We start from the raw sequence: 22,007 nt of genomic DNA, 5'->3' as shown, positions 1-22,007 counted from the left end.
ATAGACTTAGAGATGGGAAGAGAAGTATGAAACACTGTAAAGGGATCTCTGATCTACAGGCAAATAGATCCAGCAGTGGCATTGGTCAAAGAGTTGGAATCCAAGCAGGGACAATGAGTACAAGGTCAAGATCACTGAGCTTAGGCATTGTATAATCCTGAAGGACTGAGACAGGAATGACTTCCTGGGACATGGAGGCTGGGAGAAGCTAGACAAAGAGAACCATCTGGTACAAGGGGCAGACTGATGAGAATTGTCAGACTGGAAAAACCACAGGTTGTAAAGGATGCAACAGGAGAATTAAACTTGTGGGGGAAGGACAGAAAAGCTTATGCCTTCTAGATCTAACACGTAGCATAGAGGATTCTGAGACTCATCTTTTGCTGTCAGAGACTGTTCTCAAGTCTATTGGTTACACATCTTGCCCCTCCTGATAGTAGTGAAAAGGATATACCAGCTTCCTACAGCTGTTACTGCATGACTTCAAGCAATATAGGTGTGTGTTACGTTCCTACGGGTTCCGCTTCTGTTGAGGATCTGTGTGGATGTGTGCTGCTGCATCAACTGTCTTATTATGTGTTTTTTAAAAATGCACTTCTCAAGATGCAATATTGAAAAGACATCATTAAAAATAAAGGTGAAGGATTTAAAATAAAAATTAAGGTCTCAAAATCAGAAATACAGTAAGGGTTGCTACAACCTTAATTCTGCACATTTTATATTTGTGATAAAATCTTTAGTTACATCATTGTTTGCTATTTTTCCACAGAATCATGTACCTCTTAGTACAGTATACAGGTTGAATGTTGCTCACTTAATATGTGGTTAATCAGTGTTCTTTTTTTGCTTCATTTTATAGCCTTATCCTTGTTTGCTGAACACTCATCAGAACCAACTATAAGACAGAGCTGTTAAGTCTATAAAGACATTTTTGTGATACTCCATGCTGACAGTGACTGCTTCACAAACAATAATGAATGTGTTTTCAAAACACACCCGATGTGTGAAAAAACCTTTGCAAGCATTCATGTGTTTTGTGTGTTGAAAGAGAGATTTCAGGGACTCTGTATCTTCAGGATATTAAGAGTTAATTAAACAAAAAAAAGCAGTTACCATCTTACTTTGTTTGCAGTTGCTGTTGTCCAGAGTTTCTGTGTCTCTCATTAGTGACTTCCTGGGAAAATTTCACCTAGTAGACTCGGTCAGTGTTTTTGAGGGGTGTTACAGAGGCAGGTCTAGGATCAGACTTTGGTGCAGCTGCCTTTGACTGGGAGATCATACATCTTGTGTATTTCCTTTTCCTCAATAACTACACTTTTTATTTTTTTAAACATGATAAGGATTCAGTGGATGACCAGACTATCAGTTTAAAACTCGGATTTCTTCCTGAAGCAGAATCCCTCCAATAGTATGTGATTGTGCAACAATGTTTTTTAAACTAATAATGTATAAAAGGTTTGGATTACAATCGGACTGAGAATTTTAATTCAGCACGTCCTCACTTTTGTGTTTCTTGCAATTTTAATGATGTTTCTCCATGTGCTTTTTGAAAGCAGTGTAAGCATAGTGCAGCTTTTACAGTATTTTGGGAAGAGAGTGACATCTAGGGGCAGGGAATACATTTTACTTCTCATGCTTATCTTTTTTTTTTTTTTTTTTTTTTGGTAGCGAAAAGGTCTTTTAGTTGCATGCCTGTGTCATGACCTGGATCACAGAGGTTACAGCAACAGCTATCTTCAGAAATTTGATCACCCCTTAGCCGCTCTCTATTCCACGTCAACAATGGAACAGCACCACTTCTCGCAGACTGTGTCCATCCTGCAGGTAGGATTATTGAAATTGTATCTTCTGTGCAGTAGAGTCCAGTGGTGGAAATAGGAGTCACATCATTACCCAGTAGATTTTCTGAAGCATGCTTAATTTAATATCTGGATTGTAGTGCTCATTTAGAAGAATGGAAGATTTATTACAGCAAGTTGGGTTCCACAGTTAGCAACCCAAGAATTCAATAATAATGCAAAACATAGCTTTCCCAAAATCTTGATTTTCTAAAAATACTGTGTATTTGAAGCTCTTTGCTTATGGCCTGCCTTTGGAGCTTTTAGTTTCTGAGTTAATGAGGGTTTTTTCCCTGTGACCATATGGAATGGGAACTTTGAAAATGAAAAATCAGTTTCTCACTTACTTAGATATTTCCGATGTAATGTGCTTCAACAAAGCCTTCAACCATCCTGAAATTCTAAATAAAAACTCAAGTACTGGCAAAGGTTTGCATGAGAAACTTGAAAACCTGCTGTAATAAATTCTGTGAACGTTTTATGTGTGGCATGAAGGAGGAAATGCTAATTTTGCACGCATGAAAAGTTTAAACTTGTTTCATCATGTTATTGTGTCCTTTTTTGTTATTCATCAATTTGAAATAAAAAAACTTGAGTAAGGTATTATTCTATGAAAGAGAGTTCCTCATATGAGGTAATGTGTCTGTATGTTTAATGAATAGAAAACTGCAAGAGAGCATGCAGACACATTTTGGGAAATCCAAGTGTGCTACTGACACACAGATATTTTCTCATCAGTGAAAATTTTTTTCATGTTCAGTTAGAAGAGTGAGAAATCTCACCAATGAAGCCACTGCCAGTCCATAACATACTTGTGCTCACTGGTTTTAGTTTACTATGCACATGCTCAGTGCATAGCCTTTCCATGCTACTGTGCCACTAATTCGTTCTTAACTTTTCTTTCTTTCTGGTCTTTCAGGGGGAAGATACTTATTTTCTTAAATACCTAATCACCTTTTAGGAAAAATACATATTCTGTATTGTATTCAGAAGCGCATCTTGTGATTATGGTTTTAGGTATCATACACATTTCATCAGAGAATGGAAGCTTTATCTCTGAATGCTCCTCCACGTAGGAGGGTGTAATTGAATCCTTCAGTGGTGGTATGGCATTAGATTTTTAGTATTCATTCTTCATGTGAGTTTGTGCACAGTGAGCAAGTTCCTCAGTCGTTAACACTTCTCTGTCCCACTATGGCTACATGAAGCAGACTTCAGTCATTCAAAAAACGTTTTGCATTTTTCCTGCAGAAATGTTGTAGTCGGTGAAAGTCCCATTTGCCAAGAAGGCAGGGAACCCTTTTGCTTCCCTGCTACCTCCTAGCCTTGGCCATCAGTGTGAGGGAGGAAGGGGAGGTAGGTAGTCAGGGCTGTAGAGTGGATTCAGGCACTGGCTACCCGAGTGCCTGTGGGTGGAGATGAGCAGAAAAGGCAGGCTAGAGCAGCCTTTTGGACTTGCTGTTTTTCGTTTGAAACAAAAAGCCTTACTGAATTCCTGGGCTGTTACTAAAATAGTCACTCAATCCACCAAACTCTTTAGGCGTTATCTCAATAAATTTTAATTTTATGTTAGTAACCTGCAGTACTTTTCAGTGCTTGCAACTTTACAGCTGCTTTACTCATCCACCTGCAGTTCTAGTGTACACCATACTTACGATACAGAGGACTCCATTCACTATCTTTAGCTTATCAAGGAAAGAATAAAATCTTAGGAGCTGTACTTTTTTATGTCCTACTCGAAAGCCTAGGTGACATGCTCAGAAATGGCAGCTTCTGTCAGTACCTGACAGAACCAGTTCTTTTCTAGTAGTATGAACAGAAGCTGTCACAGCAGCCTTTCTGATAGTGCAGCTTCTAAAGCCTAAAGAACAGGATCTAGAATAATTTAAATATTAGGACAGAGAGTCTGTTCTTGTGGATTAGGCAGCAAGGTTGGGGAGAAAAGTGTCTCCAAAACCCTAAGTCATGAAAACTAGTAGTAGTCATTTCCTGCTCCCAAAGTGTTGATGATGGGTTAAAATGTTTTAAACAACATGTTCTATGACTTAGGAGTCTGTCAAAGGAGCATTGAGAAATAGACGGGTTGTATTTTCTATTCATTATGCACAGTAAATCTACTTGTCCAAGTAAAAATCTGGGAAAATGACATTTATGTTCTGGATGGTGAGAGAAACTAAGCCTATTTGTACCACGGAGGATTTATTTTGAACAAATTATGTAAATGCTTGACAAAAGTCAGGGAAACTTTTTGTGTGCTTCAGCCCAAATGCCAATTAAATGTCAAAACACATCTGCATTTGATGTATTTTAATAATATTTTCTGTTTGTGAATGTGCACACCTTGACTTGGCTGGCTCATTCTTTCATATTTTTCTCTGTTTCCTCTCAACATTAGGAAGACTTTTGACATGTTGTTTTCCAAATCTTAGAGACAGCAAATAGTGCTGACTTCTCAAATTGTGATATAGCTTCATGAGCGATCACAGTACATGGATATCGTCCGTTAAATGCGCAATAATACATAGAGGAAATTGAAAAGGGATGACAGTGGCATGTTGCCAGAGCCTCCATAGTGGAAACCATTGTCTTTGGTTTATGAGTCAGTCAACTCATGGTTGAACAACGCAGCTTTTCCCCCTAAATGTTTATATACATTAGAATACTGTAATTAACTTTATTTCTATAGAGAAAATTGTATCAGTAAGTGCAGCCATTTTAGGCACGTTTTGTTTGAAACACTGAAAACAAAATTATTTTAGTACTTCAACTTGGATATTTTCTTGTCCATATTATGTGTTCTGCAGTATCAAAATTGTACTTCAGAGTGAATCAGATGCTCGGTTTACCAACTTGGCAATGCAGTATTCTGGATCAGGATTGAATCACAAATTCCCAAGCTAATACTCTTTGAAAGTGCCATGTCAGTAGTGCTTATAGAGCAGAGAAGAAAAAGCTAGAATTTTTCTCTATTAATACCTTTAGGCTTCAAAAGGGGTAGTCCCAAAACCAAATCAGTGGCTTAGTCATAGGTTTCATGACAGTATTTTAAAAGGAAAGATAAAAATGGGAATTTCAGGCTGTCAGCATTTGAATTTGCAATTAAAATTGTCATTGGGCTGTAAAGCCGTTGTAACCTGTCTGGTGAAGTAAAGACTGAAATCATCTTGGAATTAGAGCTTGTGCTTTTTATTGGTTTTTTACTTTTTCATAGCTGGAAGGGCACAATGTCTTCTCCAATCTGAGCTCCAGCGAGTATGAGCAAGTACTTGAGATCATCCGGAAAGCCATCATCGCCACAGACCTTGCCCTGTATTTTGGAAATAGAAAACAGCTTGAAGAGCTGCATCAGACGGGAGCGTTAAACCTTAAGAACCAAGCACACAGGTAAAGCAGCAAACCACTATTAGTTCACTATGGCATTAGTCCTAGAAATAAAAACCTTATTTTTGCAAAAAAATTTCTGCGTACACAGTAACTTTCTTACAGATGAGATTTCTAAGACCAGCTGTGTGTAAAATTCCAAGTATATAACAGTAATTTCCATTGTCTTATATTTGCATGTCACTGCCTTTGGATGTCATCTGCATAGTTCAGTGACAGATCATCGGCAGAGGAAAGTTAGTGCACAGGCAGTTAGATGGTGGGGGAAAAGGTATAGTGCAATAATTACTTAGTTTTATTTTTGTGTCAATATTTTATTCTGGCAACATGCTTTTTTGGAAAGAATTCTGGTCAGATCTCAACCTTTGTGAATTAAAATAGTTCTAAGTTTTAATAATATACAAAAAGTGCATATATTTATAAATACCTGACTCTCTTTGTCCATGTAAGCAAAACACAGTGCACCCTGGATGAGGGATATGTCTCATAACAGGCTTCATTAAAGTGCTCATGCAGCCCTTCAGACCTCCTTCACTGGAAAGTGCATCCTGTTGTTAATCTAATGCAGGGGAAAATTAGAGAGGTGATAGCGGAAAATACTGAACCACAATTCTGATTTCTTTTCAAAAGGAACTTTGGTACTTTGGTCTTCTTTCTGAGGAGTTTTTGCTGCTAGTTTTGAATAAATTATTACAAAGCTGTAGGAAGGGCAGTTTTTAAAATCCCATTTCCCAGTATGGAACTGAAACTTACTGGGTTTGAATAAACCTCAGCCTCTTAAAAAGACAGAGATGTAGTAGCTCCTGATAATCGCAGAATGAACTTTATCAGATCTTGAATTAGGGTTTATAAAATTTAAATAGGATCACAACTATTTAGTGTGTGAATGAATATTCTATTATGCTTATATATATATATCTTTTTTTTTTTTTAAATCTTACCTGCCCTCAGAACACTTTCAGTGTAAAGCCATGTGCCCGAAGATAGGACATCAGACATGTGGCTAAAGAGTCCAAGACTTCTAGTTGGTATCTTTACATGCAATGGAATGCTGAATTTGGCCCTTACATGGCTGGTGAATTCTCTTTCTTAACTCAGGGGAATTTATCAGCCATTTATCTATTGATTATATTGTGTATTTGTATATTATCCATGCTGTATTTGTCTGTTGGTAGAGTTTTCATGACTGCCATCACATTGGCATGCAAGTTAGCAAGTTGTGTGCTTTTTTTCATGGAATAGGCATTACTAACAAAGATGCAGGTGTCCTTAAGTGTCATCTTAAGTTCTTCATTTGGTGGAAAACACATGAATTAATTCATTAATTTGCCATTTTCTTTATAAAACTTAGATTCATAAGCCATAGGTTTGGGTAGTAGAGGAGTGCTAGAAAACTGTTTAAATACGATTTTTTGTGTGTGTGCCTTGTTCTAATAATTATTATAATCCTACCGATGCTGTTCAGTTACTCTGTGAACAGGTTTGTCAGTGTGTAGGACAGGGTTACATGTAGGATTCTGGTTCTGTCAGGGTTAAAATTCATTCCAACAAAGCAATGAGAGAGTACCTTGAGACAGACTCAGAACTAGTTTCTCCTCTTTTTGGAACATGTGTTCCTCTCGTTGAAGAACAGAAAGAAGTGCAGCAGCAGGATATGCCATCTTTTATTTAATAGACTTGTACTGTAGTTTCAGAAAATTAAGGAGGGGCATGTGAGTGTTTTACCAGGCAGGCATTCTTGTGTATTTTTCTATGAATGTGATTGTGCAGGGCATAGTCAATGAACTCCGGTTGCAAACCATGCAGGGAATATGACAGGGAATGTAATACACAATTTGTGTGATGCCTTACCAATGAATCTGAAACAAGTGAGGAAGAAACAAACAAGGTGGGGGAAATTTTGTACTATATATACTTTACTGCTGATTGAACTGAGGAAGGGCAAATAAAAACTTTGCAGTGTGATCACTAATTCTTTACCAAACTTACAATTTAATGTAATTTTATTTTAGAGATCGAGTGATTGGTCTGATGATGACGGCTTGTGATTTGTGTTCTGTAACAAAGTTGTGGCCAGTTACCAGACTGACAGCCAATGATATATATGCGGAGTTTTGGGCTGAGGTATGTGTATTTCTTTTGTTTACTCTCTTTTCTTGATAAATGGAGGTATCCAGGAAGAAAAACACAACCATAAGTATTTTTCAGTCCATATCTTAATATGCTTGTTTCAAAGAGTGTTCATTGGTGCATGCGTTTTGTTGTTTACTCTGAAGCTATTTGAAGAGCTAAGTTAGCTTCCTAATTTTCATGCAGTGTTTTTTCTCTCTGTTAAAGATGAATTTAGAAAATATGTCTTAACATAAAGTGACCAAGCAACAGAACACAGAAGAAAATCTGTAAGGTTTTTTCAGTCACTAACTGTAGCTTTGTGAAGGATCTATTTGTATTTTAGAAATCCAAAATATGGAAACAGCTTCCAGGTCATCTGCCTTGAAACACACTTATAAAGCTGTAGTATGAGTCCAGGAAATGCTAAAGCAAATATGACAAACCTTAAAATTGTTCTGATCTGACCATTTGAATCTTCTTTGTGAGCCAGCTCAACAACTGCGTCTCAGAGGGAGATGATTGTTTAATGTACTGGAAGTTAGATAGATATGTATACATAGATATAGATATATATGTTATATACAGATAACATATACTGAGAATTGAAACAAGACATTGAGCTGTGCTAATGCAATCATGTTCATAAATAAAGATGCAGTCTGTCACGTGTCTTATGCTGAGTAAATGTTCTAATAATTTAATTTTTAAAGTGGAAGCGACTACTTTTGGGATGAGGAATAAATTCTGAGGGTGAGGATCATAGAGTTGAATTATGCAGTTTTAGAAGACAGGCTGTATTTCAGAACTACTATTGCACATGCGTATCATAAAGCGTTGTTCTTTCCCATTACCTGCCCTGTGGAATTCTGCAGAATTCAGTGGGTCTATTTCTGTTTTACACAGGTGTAAAATGGAAATCAAGCCCACAGAGTCGATGTAGCATGCATATAGTGTGGAGATTGTTGTCCTGCCTGTTGCATGTTCTTCATGAAATTCAAGATGTGCATGACTTGTGGGTGTTTTTGTGTTTACATGTTCTTGTTCTCTTAATTATGAACAGCTCAGACTACAATAAAATATTTGAAAATTGTAGACTGTATAAGCTCAGAGATGTAGGTCAGTACTCAGTTTCTAAAATGTCAGCACTGAAAAGTGTGTGTTCTTATGAGTGATATAATGGAGGTATGTTGATGTGCCTCACTGATTACATACTCAACTTTTTTGCTTACAAGTAAAAAGACTTTTTAACGCAAAACTTGTGAACTCAGTAGAGAAGGAAGGATCAACCTGATTTTTTTCCCACTCAACAATAGTAAAGATGGAATTATGGATATAATTGAGCCTGCCCAGAGTTTCACCTGTTTTGTAATCCAAGGATGAGTTAGTAAAGGTGGATCTTGTTATATTGCTACTTCACAGAGCAAATGTAAATTAGAAGTTATTGAATTCCGTAATTGGTGTTTTACTGAATCCTCTTTATGAAGAGGTTAATTGATACGTGGCAGAAGTTGGGTATGTTGTGATCCGGTCAGGATGGCAGACAAATCCACACACAGGTCTAAATGCTTCTGGAAATTGGAAAGCTGCAGACAGATACAGAGAAAATCCTGGGAAAGCTAAACCAATAGAAATTTTAGATTGTGTTTCACTGCAGAAATTGTTACTTAATTGGGAAAAAAGGTAAACTCTAGAAAACTATATTTGATTAGATTGAATGATTATGTTACAGTTCTAAAAGTAGGATAGCATGTTGTTTCTAATTACTACTTGCATTCATAATCTTAATATGTTGAATTATTTAATCAGAACATTTTTATAATATTACTTTGTGTAATCAGTAACTAAAAAGTAACTGCAGAAGAGGTTGCAGCAATTTTGTGGTCTGCTGTGATTTTTTTTTTTTGAGATATGAGACACTAGGCAGTAATTAAACCCTTTGTGCAGTATTTTTTGAGACTTAATATAAGCCACTTCTAGCTATACTGCAAGTATGATACAAACTTCTATGCTTAAAATTTCCACTTCAACTTTCTGACCATGATCGTAACTATGAGGATAAAAGCAGTATTTTTTACAACAATGTACCATATATGTGTTCACACATACTGAACACAAGAAAACACTTTGGTTTCTAGTGCATGCGTTCCATCTAAACGTAATACTTTTTTATGGAGGGTGGTCGACCAGTGGCACAGGTTGCCCAGAGAGGTTTGGAGTTTCCATCATTGGTGATATTTAAAACCTGACTGGACACAGTCCTGGATCACCTGCTCTAGATGATCCAGCTGGGGTAGGTATGTGGGATGGATTGGATGATCCCAAGAGGTCTCTTGCAACCCAAACCATTCTGTGATACTTTTTTCTTTCAAGATGAAATTATGAACATAAATCTGAGCTTTGTTCAGTTTTGGCATAATCAGTCAGAGGCTGGACAGCTTCCTCAAAGCTCTGACTTCAAGTGTTTCTCAGGCACTTGATATTATATTAATCAAAGAGCTTAAAATCATATGATGCTAAATGGTTTAGTGTTGACGTTCTTATCGTTGAGACTATGGTCACTGCAGACAGTCCTGGATCAATCAATTGCAGTACTTCAAGCAAATGTAAAAAAGCTAAATATTATTTACCAGAGGCACATAAAAATAAAATTCGCTTACAGTTCCTAAATAACAATCCACTGAATTTCTGTGCTTGGAATTGTTACAGGCATCTTTTTCATCAGCTGAGGAAGGAGGCCTTTCCTCCTTTTCTTTCAACAGTAAAATGTCTGACAGAGACTACATTCAATGATTCTAGCCTCACTAGTTGGAGAAAGATGTATGTGATATGAGAGAATAGTACAGACACCAGTTCAAAACTAGCTTCCTGATTACATCTCGTTGGTTAATTGAGCATGATCATAGTTAACAGGTGATGTTGAGGCCAAATATGTAAAAGAGAATTGACTTCCAGAAGCCCCCACTTTTTCTACAGTCAAGGTAGTTGCAAGGCAGTCAAACAGAATGATGCTTACACCAGAATCAATTTATTATATTGCAAACTTCTCTTTGAGTAAAGGTGCCAAAATCCTTCCTTGGAAGGGCACATTGGCACTTGAAACGTCGCTTGATAAAATCTGATGAGAAAGCTGTACTAAATGGTCTTCTGGAGATGCCTTTACTAACTGTAGCAGAAGCATAGAACATGGATTTAGGGAATATCCCAAGCTTTCAGATAGCTAAATCACTCTAAGATGAATCTCACGCTAAAGGACACAGATAAGCAAATACTGTATGAACAGTTGTCCTGAATAAACTTTCTCCCTAACGAAGGTGTATTGGGTCTGGCTGGGATGGAGTTAACTTTCTCCACAGCAGCCCTCATAGTGCTGGCACTGGCTCCGTCAGACATGGGGGAAGCTTCTGGCATCTTTACAGAATCGCTAAGGTTGGAAAGGACCTTCAAGATTTTCTTACAGAAGTCACCCCTGTAGCCCCTCAGCTACCAAAACCGTGCCACGCAAACCCAATACATAAGGTGAGCAGTTTGAAGATCACATTGACTTTGGAATCTCAGGCATGAGCAGTAGCCACAAGCAACAATTTCTGTGGCCACAGTTGACTTTATAACCTCAAGATTAAACGTCCGCAGGGTTTTGACAATGCAGTTGAGGCATAACAGTATGGGGAAACTTTAATTTGTTACAGAAAGTAACCAGCTACTTATGGATTTTTAAGCAGTGATTGAGTTCAGGCCCAGTACAGTGGTCAGAAATGTATTTCGGCTGCTCTACTGGTAATGGGTGAAATATAAGGAGACAGTTTTCTCTTGTACATTACATCTATCTGGTCTTTGGATATACTGCATCTTTCCCAGTATTCCTCTTATGAATGTAGAGGGATAATGTACTGAAAGAAAAGAAGGCTATTTGACAGGCAGCTTTTTCAAAGCAGCATGGTCAAAAAGATTGGATTGTTGACAAAGGCAGCACATTGTAAATTTATCTATTTTATTCAGCTTTTCCTTGGATGGGTGAGTTTCGCTCATGTGTTCTACCACTCATTGTATTACAGTGCTTTAAACAAGTAATGATTTGAAGGATGAGACTATATATGAATAGAACAGAACAAACTGATTTCTTTGGGTTTATTCTTCCAGTTGCTTTTTATTATGGAGGTGCCCTTGAAAACAAGGAAAATGTGTGTACATTGACTCAAAACCTTCATTTTCAGGATCTGCTATTTACATTGTCACTTAGGTGAATGTATAAAATAAGCCCCTCCTTAGGCAGTTTTCCAAGATTGCCTTAGACCAGTACAACGCATTATTTTAAATTCTGGATTTTTAGATTGACGTACAGTAGAAGATAGTAATTAATTCAGATCTCAGTAGTCTTGACTTTTGTTTTCCTGATCTCGCGCTCTCTGCTTTTCTCCAGGGTGATGAAATGAAGAAAACGGGTATTCAACCTATTCCTATGATGGACAGAGACAAGAAAGACGAAGTCCCTCAGGGTCAGGTATGAACTCTCTCAGTAAAATGATACATGTTTATAGTGTTAATAAAACATGTATGTAAAGAAACATGTATTAGTGAATATTGCATTTGACAATGGGATATGTGGCTGCTGACTTCTATGTTCTGCATGCAAAACAGAGTTAATTTTCTTCAGTAGCAGTGGAAAACTTTTTTCAAATGTTTACTTAAATGACAATGTGCTCTTTGCTGTTACTACCTGTTCCATTCTTCGTACTTGTAGTTCTAGCTAAAACCACCATCACCTACAATTTTGAGAAGTGTCAGTAACACTTTTTCAACTTAGTAAGTGGTTGCTTCAGCCCTCAGCTAAAAGGTTTTGCTGTTTTATCCTGAATGCAAAATGAACTTTGTCACCTGTTCCTGGTTAAAATATTCAGGTTCAGATTCAAAATATTTGTGATTTTAGACCGATACTACTTCATTAGTTTTTTTGACAACTACAACCACTGCTTTTTTGACATTCCTAAAAAAACCCCCAACCTACCAACCAAAAAAGCCCCAAAAAGAATAGTGCAAAGAGTTGCTTGAGGATAAGTAATAAAGGGTGTTTTTCCAAGAGCCTCAATTGTCTGTTTTTCTATGTCTTTGGGTACTCATATTCCTGTGCACAAACATGCAGAAATGACTACTTTTTTATGCTTTCCATAGGGAAAATTGGTATTTTGTAAACATAAATTTGAGGAATAAAAAGGTCTTTGAACTAACTTTTTTTGGGTAAACGACAAAGGTGGCTTGTCCTTTGATTATCTGAGCAGAGAAAAATAAATTTAAATTGTCCATTGTCCATTCATATGCATATATATATGTATAAGGTTTTTTTCATTTCAGTGGCCTCTGATGCTTTGTCAGTAGTTAGCACTCGCAGAGCATTTCTCTGAACTCTGAACTCTGAAATTAATAATAATATTTAAAATAAGTTAGAAATGACAAAGTATCACAAAATCACTGTAGATTAATTACTTGGTAAGCAAGAGCGTGGCAATTTTTATATTCTGACACTTTACTCCATATGTTCTATCATTTTTTAGCATAAAAACTATTACCCTTATTATAGTAAGGAGTTAGTAATTTATTTACTAAATTGTGTGTTTAGTATAAGTCTGAAAAGAGAAGAAATACTTTTCTGCATTTGGTTTATTTTTCCACACACTACACTAGGTACCTTTGAACATCTTGAAAAGTGCATGGTATTATAGTATGTAGTCATCTTGGCATTTGTGAGAGAATTGTTAATGGGGTGAAAGCACAGATCTAAGAAATAAGCTTTTTTTTTCCTCCTTAAAACACAGTAAGTACTGTTCCAGGTACTGTCTTCATCAGGTTCTTCTTTGTGCTCTTGTTTCACGCTTCTTAATAGAGTAACAGTAAAATATTAGGCAAAATAGATGTTAAAAGCCAACTTCAATAGTATAGTTGTAGCTGCTGTATCTTACAACAATGTTACAGCAAAATGTGAGGTATAGGACATATATAATTGTGTGAAAATAACCATTCCTATATTTATGTAGAGACTGAAGAATTTAATAAAGCATTATCATCCATTTCCTTGGACTCTAACAAAAAGCATTAATGAGTAGTTTTACGTGGATTTAATTAAAGCATTAATACCTTATTTAAATTACAATGATGTTTAGGAAATTAGGATTTGTATAAACATGTAATCTCTGAAAAAAAACTACTTCTGCCTCAAGTACTCATCTTTGAAGAGAATAGCTTGTACTTAGCTCTTCCTCTCACTTGGGTGGCTGGATCAGTTGGTCTCGGTTATGCTTTATACCCTTTGCAGCACAGCTCATGTAAGGTCTGAGTTTGGTGTCTTCCTACTATGGAGCCTGCACTGAGGATTTGTTCCTAACTCAGCAAGGAACCCATGACCCTCTTTTCTGCCCCTCCTTTTGGAACCTGTGAAGAAAATAGAAATGCCAAAACTATGCAGTGACCTGAAAGCCCTTTTGATAAGCAAGTCATGCCAGCCTCAGTAGTGAAGGGAGAGAGAAGAAACAGTTCACATGCTTCAGCCATTCAGAGCTTATCCCAGAAATAATTCTCAATTTGAAAAGAAAAAGTTTACTCTTACGCAGCAAGGATTAAAATGTTAAGGGTGATTTCTTACTTCAGTCAGAACGTTAAAGATCCAGCTCTTAAAGCTATCAGTATGTTTAGGATGCACAGCTGGAGAGACAGGAACAATTTATTTCAGAAACAAAAGGCGCTTTCTAGTTCCTCTTGCTTACGCATCTGTAGGATATATGTACACTGCCTTTCCTGCAGTGACTTCAATAGTTTACATGTACCAGAGTGAACTGTAGGCTTTCTCTCTAGCCACAGCAACATAAAAAATCAATCTGCAATAATTTATTCAGATAATCTAAACCTTTTACAAAAGGAATTTGTGTGAGTTTTCTCTGGTCAGAAATGGAAACTCTCACAAAGGAATGTTTTTAATTAGCTTAGCTTTATTCAAAACCTAAATCCATTGAGCCTTTTAGGGTTTTTCCTCCTTCATGTGCATTTTGACTTAAAAGCTTTCAGGACCTTAAAGGACACATTTTATTCTAAATACTGGGGTTCCAAAGAGGAGGTTCTTCAGAATATATTGCAGATGATCTTAGTTTGGTTGAAATCTTTTATGTTTTTCAATGGCGACACATTTCTCAGCCAGAAGGTCTACAGTGTGACCGTGCCAAAGGTCCCATTTTAATTTTTTATAGCTATGGAGTAATCTGCTATTTCCTACTGAAATTAAATATTTCCCCTTAAAAACGATCAAACAAGGAAAAAAAAACCCATGAAGAAAACAATGCACTATGCCAAATAGCAAACTTTTTGTTGATGAGCAGATGTCAGGGCTGTGTGCAGCCTTGCCTTCTCACAGTTGCTTTCTGTTGGTTACATCATGGTTACTTCAACTCAGGCTTTTGGGTTCTTGAGTCAGAAAATGTGTCCTTTTTCTTTTAAAGTAGAGAATAGACGTGGTTACATAGCAGTATGGGAGGAATTTCTGTATTGATGGAGGTGAGGACAAGAGTTGCTCTTCGATTTCTGAATAAGGGCCAATGTTTAGACTGTTTAAAAAAGACTCAAATTCTTTGAGTCTTGGTTTGATTCAAAAGAATCAAATTCTTTGGTGTCAGTACAATACATGGTATTTCACTAAACAGCATTTAAAAACTCTGCCAAAAGAAAGAGATCATAGTGCACTACTGTAACTATCACGAGAGTCTGGGGTAAGTGAGTGATGTTATAATGGATCTGAATTTAACCTGTCATCCTTGCTAATAACAAGTAACATTTTCTAAAAATTGCCTCGTGTCATGACAGTTCAGCTGTGACATCATAGCTGTCGTAGGCCCCTAAGCCTGTATGAATCAGATTTCATTAAAAAGGTGCTCATTTGATGTTCTCTGACTAGCATTGTATGATAATGTTAAAAATACGTCATTGTACCGCATACATGAAAAGATGCTGCAAAGCAATTGTTGATCACAGTGCACACCTTTTAGAAACTTTCCAAAGGTGCAAAGCCCCTAGCATCTCAAGTAAATTGAGATATAGAATACATACTCTGGAGGACATGAGAACAATCCAGAATCTGACCATATTTTGTCAATGCTGCACAACTTTCCCTTTTTTTTTTTAAAAAAAAATCATCACAGGAATAATGTTTGCAGAAATGGCTCTGCTGTCTGCACCTACTTCCTGCCACTACTGACACCAAAAAGCCAGACAGAACCTTAGCAAATAAACGGAATCTATTGAATACGAAAAGGTCCTGTAGAAAATCCCATCTGAAGCAGCCATGTTAGTCACAAAAGAGAGGCATGTAAGCAAATTGTAATTGCCAGAGACTTCACTGTTAGTGCTTCATTTAAAGTATTCAGATATTAAGAGGAGATGCAGAAGTATGACGTACTAACATAAGTAGCAATTAAGTAAGTAATCAACATCTTTGAGTTAGTTGTCTGTTAACTTTCAGTGTTATAGTTTGGCAACATTTAACTACTTTTTTTTTCATTGCTGTTTTTCATAGATTGGGTTCTACAATGCTGTAGCCATCCCATGTTACACCACACTTGCACAGATATTTCCTCCAACTGGGCCACTACTCCGAGCATGCAGGTGAGTAAATGTGCAAGTTTTTGCATAGTATGTAGCTTGGTTAAAGAAAAAGCAAACATGCTTTGCAAGTTTGTCTGGAAATACAGACTTTTAATTTTAGAATTTGCATGCAGATAAACAGGGATATGCATCTCGCATTAATCTGTGCAGAAACCCAGAGGCAGTAACTACTGGCTGGGACTATCCCGTGCAGATCTACAGAGACAGCTGATGAGAGTGTGTCTGATGCCAAAAGCATTTAGAGCGAAACAGGTTCAGTGCTTATGTATCCATATCTAGGCTGGTTCAGTGCAATTTCCTTCTGTGTCCTTTTTACTTCAGCATGGTTCTCACAACCAAGATTGGCTAGAATTCTCTTTCATTAAAAAAATGTGGTTTTGGCATGTAGTTTTATTTCATGTCAGAACATTTTTATTAAAAAGCAGGACAAGAAAGATCCGCAGGATATTCAGTAATTGGGAGTGCAAGGGTAGCACCACTGGGACGTGGGAGAGGCAAATGTAACTTTGTCCTATCAATCAATTGGGTTGTAGCTTGGGGTCTTCTGGAGGAGAAGCAAGGGTCCTTAACCAATTGGCTGCTTCTACCCTGGAATGACCGTGGATCTCTTTCTAGGTAGTTCTGTCCAATAATTATATCCTGGACCTTAGCAATCTCGCCTGACAAAACTTCTGTTGGTATGCTTGAAAATGTTCCAGTTTCAGGTTAATCGGTATTCTCTAAAGAAAAACAGTTGGTTCATAAAATGCCAGCAATCTTTAGTCACATCCAGGGAAGAGACAGCTGTTTTTCTATGTTCTTGCTAGCACCTCTCTCATAATCTTCTTTTGTTTTCTTTTTTCTCTCTTGTGGTCCTTAAATTCTAGCTTGTATTGAACTTTTTCTTTGTCCTGTATGGCAGATCTACCTACTGTGTCACTTTCCTGATATTGTGGACTAAATTATTTGTGTGAAGTAACAGGAGGCTACATACAAAGAAAATATACAAACAGAAGGCACTATATACAAAATGCCATGAAATTTAACATAGTAGTTAGCAAAATAATTTCATTTGCACCCAAATGCTATTTCATATAGCTATGAGGAATTTGTAGGTCTGTACAGTGGGACAGAGGACTATCTTATGAAAAACAGTGATTATCTAGGAGACATTGTTAATAGCTGCCTCTGAGGTCTCATTGCTGGGCATGGCTGTGCAACCCTTAGATTGATATGGAGGGAATATTAAGTAGGATTAGAGACTATACCTCTCTAGTTATTGCATTAATGGGGCTATAGCTGAAATCCTGTTTAGCATCTGTGCTTTAAGAAGAGTAGATAAAGACACTGGCAAATAAGAGAAGATTAAGAAAGAGCTTAAAGAATGCTTTGAGATCTTCATAGTCAGAGACTAAAAAATCCAACATATTTAGTTTATCCAAGAGAATGACTTTATCAAAATCTGTAACTGTCTTCATAGTATGTTTTCTGATTAGACATAGCACATTAATTTAGCAGGTATAGACTACTTAAAAGCCCAAAGGTTCAAACAAGCAGTATGGTGAATGTCTTTATTAGCATTTGGACTAATGTCAGTTGGAGATCTTAAACCAAGGCTAGGTATACTTTTTAAAAGAGAGAGGTAAAAGGGATGCAGGGCTGAGGCATAGTTACTGTGACGAAATTGCCAAGGCCTGTCTTCTCCAGGCAGTCAGGCTAGGTGATCCTTACACTAGTGTCTTTTGTACTTAGAAGCTGTGAAAGTAACAATGCCTGGTCAATAATAGGCAGTAATTTATTATCCTAAATTGAGCAATGTGGAAGTATTCACAAGTGAGCATTTTAGTGGTGCTGTTAGTTACAATACAGCATTAAACTCTCCTCTAATTTCAAAACACCGTTGAGTGTGTTACTATCATAATGGTATCAAATCCTGTTTTGGAATTTGGAGTTACAGTGCAGGGTAGAAATGTGTACTCCCTGAGTCGTGTTGACCTAATATATATGTGTTGATAATTTGATTATAGATAATTGAATAATGTGTACTCTGACAAATAAAGAAGAGTTGCTTTCAGTGTGAAATCAGAGAACATGAAGTAAACTACAGAACTGCTTGTAAGCCTTTCAGTCTTTACAAGGTCATGAGTCATCCGACTGATTTACTGAGAGGTGGTCTGCTACTAGCACAATCAAATGGGAGGTCTTAAAAATTTGTTTGTATTTACTGTAGAACCATTTGCATAAGCCTGCCAGTACCTTTGGTAAGAAGTTAGCATTGTTATTCCACTTAATGGAGGCTTAGACAGGCTAGGTTGAATGCTTAAGACTGCCCAGCATCTTTTTTGGGAGCAGTCTTCTGGGAAGACCCATATCTTTTGATTGCTAGCCACATGGATATTCAAATTAGGCTTGTTTGGAAAAGTGGCTTGTAATACTTGGTGGTCCATCTTTCAGTACTCAGCTGAGGAGACTTAAAGTTGAATTGTAGAGTGTAAAAGCACCCACATACATCTGTGTTCTAGATTAAAGGTTCTCTGTGTTTCTGAAGATCAAGCATGAACATCTTTTCAAGAGTGGGTTTGTCTGCAAAAGGTGTGATGTCTGAAATAAAAGCAATCGGACTCCCGGCAGAGATCATATGAAATTTTTCTTTTCTAGAAATTATGTTTGTTGTTTGGAATTCCAATTACAGTTATGATACTGATACTTCTGAAAGGTACACTGGCACAGTCTCCAGACTGGGCAGAGCTCTGTACAGACACAGCTCTCCACCTTGCTCTTGTGCATTCCTTAATTTAGATTGCACTAAGGCAGAACTGGGGCATAGATGTTTAAGATCTCTATAAGACTAAAGAGCTTCCTGAAAATCCACACCCTGGCATAAAGTCTTCTGAAGGAGCCGTTTGATAGTTTTGGCTTGGCCTTAAAATTACCTTCTACTGTCTGCTTGGGGGTTGAGGAGGAAGCGCTGGGAGTTCAGACTTGGAGATAAGGAGTGGAGATCACGAACACAGATCTAACTTCCAACTCCCCAATTACTACAGTGTCTATTATTGCAGGGTTTAGGTTAGAGTGTTTCAAATAGCTGATTTTGCACTACATTTTTTCTTCCTTTGTTTTTGGCGGGTAACTATTATTCAGTGCCATTAGAAGAATACAGCCTCGTTCCCGTTTGATATTGCCTCAACTGCTGACTGAACCGATTTTGATATCGCCCCTTCACCAGCAGTGCGTGTTCTTGGAACGCAGTGTTTAAGCTGCTGCGTCCTTGAGTTGTTTGGAACCCAGACACCAGCTGCAAATAATAGCAGCAGAAGCAGCCGAGACAGCATGTCAGCATCAAAGTTTTTATTTTGAAAGCCTCTGGGCATTTATTCCAGACACTTAGGAGCCAGGCCTTCATTGAGAGCACAACAGCAAATGAATCGTATTATCTACCTCTTTAAAAAAAAAAAGTATCTGTCACTGATTTCCCTGAGGTAAGGTAGCAGCTAAGAATCTAGAATGTTTTCGTGTGCAGTCATTTATTCCACATTTTAAAATACTGTATTGTCATTTTGTATAGATCAAAACTGCCATTTGATGCCACTTGCCATAACTTCTTTATTTCAGACCAAATAATTTTAAACAATTTTCCACGTGCTTTCAGGTCTCTCAATTGTTGCTGAAACCGACGTAATTTAAAAAATACTTTGGCTGCAATTCTCCTCGTTACTTTCCCAGTTTCAGGAAAGGGACCTAGAAAGAGTGACGGTTCAGCTTTTGTGATCCTTAGTGCCTGATTGTGTTAGGTGAGATTCAGCACCACGTTAACGCTGGCTTCATGACTTCCTGTTGGCCTGGAGCGCTGGCAAAGCAGGTTTCCATCTGCCTGCGGAAAATGGTGTAGGTGTTCCCCTAGAGGGCACCAGCTTTCTTCGGTAGACTCCATCAGATCGTGCCTTCTCCCATCCCCAGAAGATGCAGCAGTTTCTCTTCTTACCTGTTCTCTGTGCTTTCAGCTCATTATTTGCTGTTTTATCAACTGTTTTGACAAAGCTGTGACATAAAAATCAGAAGATGTCTGCCACATAAATTCTGATAGAATATGATAATATGACACATACCGTGTAAGACCTTGGTACTTTTACCATCCTCTTTGTTTACTGAAGACATCCAAGAACTGTTTTAGTAACTAGGTATCCCATAGTATGAAATTGAAACAGTTGAGTTTGCTCTCCTCCTCTCTGTATTTGAAGACTGAATGCTAGATTTGGCCATAGGTTGCAAGTATGGTCTGCTATTGGATATCATCAACATAGGCTTCCAAGTCATGGGAGTGGTACTAGTGTACAGCAAGTAAGATTATGGGTCTGTACTCTCTTCAGATCATTAGAACATTACCAGCTTAATTTCTCATCATTTTATGGCTTGTGAACCAAAATTTGGACTTGGGGGTTATCCAGGCTGTGAGATGCTAAAAAAAAAATGTCTGTCTTGAGGAAGGGTTACTCCTTAAATGTAGTAGATTGATAGTATGATCATCACATGAGTAGTTGAAAGTTGATACTGTTATGTTGGCATGCAACACTTCATACACTGCCAGGCAGCCCATGTGTAGGAGTTTCAGAAGGCTTAATGCGCTTCTGTGGTTTGCAGTGAAGGAGGTTTCCTGGCGGAAGTCCTGATCTCTGTGGTGGCTTTGAGAAGGGCCAAAGTATGCTGTGGTAAAATCCCTGAAGTCTGAAGTGAGGAAGGCCACTTGTCTCCAGGCTGCTGTTTCAGAGTCTCTGCAGGCGTGTCTCTGTTGGGTCACAGCTGGGTTTTCTTTGCAGCCATGAGGGTGAGAAATTTGTAATGGAAGTGGGTGCTAGCCTCTAGCTCCAGGGCTTGTTCTGGGCAAGGTATGCCAGAGGCTAATATATAGTCAACATGTATATGAGCCACACAGAATTACAAAATGGGATGAAGCTGAATAATATAAATGAAGGTGAAGGATGAAATAACATAAAGATGATGAAAGTGTGATGACATAGAGGTACTTACATACGGTATAAAGCTACATCTCAAAGTATAGTACAGCAGACAGTATTGTTAGGAAGAAATCCCAGTAAGCTTATGAACAGTGCTTTACCTCTCACTTTTTTGCATCTCCAGGGATAATCTCAACCAATGGGAGAAAGTAACTAGAGGCGAGGAAGCCTCTATATGGATTCCCTCCCAATCCCTTGCCCCTGGGACCTCAGATTCGCTTCCTGTGAAGATCGATGACTGAACAGCAGCAACGGATTGCTTTAACCCGAGAAGGGTCCCTTCTTGTTTTGGGGTTGTTTTTTGTTTTGTTTTGGGGTTGTGTTTTGTTTTGGTTTGGTTTCATTTGGGGCGGGGGGGGCAGGAAAAAGAAAAGCTACAAAATGTTAACTAAGCAGCAGATCTGCCTGGGAAGGTAACACCCATGGAGTTACCCCGGCTAAATGACTCTGGCAGCCAATCTCCTGACCTACACCAGTGACACAACATGAACAGAGAGAAAACAACAACCCAGATGTTTTGGAATCAGCTATCAAAAGAGAACTTACGACTTGTGAATATAAAAGACTGGCCTTATCTCATGGGCTACCTTGCTGAGGCCTTAATTTAAAACTGATGGGGCGGGGGGGAATCTTAGGGGGTACTTCTAAATTGTATCTTTCTAGTAAGGGTTTCAATGGTACTTTTATTATACCGTACTGTGGCTGGCTTTAACACCAGTGTCACTTGGGAGTTCTTGGCTATAAATAGAACAATATACCCATTGCTATTGTGAATGTTTATGTGTGATCTACTTGTAATCAGTTTGAACTCCAGCAGAATCCTTGGAGACTATAATTCATGCTTAGGTTACAGTGAATTCTCTTGCTGCAAACTAAAGGAAAACCAACATTCAGGTTAAAGTTTTGAAGTACTTCATTAAGCATCGTGATGCAATGTCTGTCATTTCACAAGGCAAATGTTGAAAGAACTAGTGATGGTGCTTTGTTCTTCAGAATGATTTATAAACCTAGACAACTCCTCCCTTCAAACACTGGAAGTACTGGATAT

General features: G+C 37.8%; 1 protein-coding gene across 1 annotated transcript in view; it reads left to right on the top strand.

Annotated features, from left to right (window-relative positions):
• Positions 1 to 21,201, top strand: part of PDE10A (phosphodiesterase 10A) — a gene marked incomplete at its 3' end in the record, with an annotated part of 185,493 nt that extends 164,292 nt beyond the window's left edge. The window contains exons 17-22 of the mRNA XM_081997622.1: positions 1,669 to 1,824; positions 5,050 to 5,222; positions 7,232 to 7,343; positions 11,749 to 11,829; positions 15,880 to 15,968; positions 21,084 to 21,201. Of these exons, the coding sequence (XP_081853748.1) occupies positions 1,669 to 1,824; positions 5,050 to 5,222; positions 7,232 to 7,343; positions 11,749 to 11,829; positions 15,880 to 15,968; positions 21,084 to 21,201 (729 nt within the window). The remainder of the gene's footprint in view (positions 1 to 1,668; positions 1,825 to 5,049; positions 5,223 to 7,231; positions 7,344 to 11,748; positions 11,830 to 15,879; positions 15,969 to 21,083) is intronic.
• Positions 21,202 to 22,007: the final 806 nt, after the last annotated feature.

This window comes from Phaethon aethereus (assembly GCF_964289735.1).
Source record: "Phaethon aethereus genome assembly, chromosome: 3".
Taxonomy (NCBI): domain Eukaryota; kingdom Metazoa; phylum Chordata; class Aves; order Phaethontiformes; family Phaethontidae; genus Phaethon; species Phaethon aethereus.
This window is presented reverse-complemented; position numbering and strand designations above follow the sequence as displayed.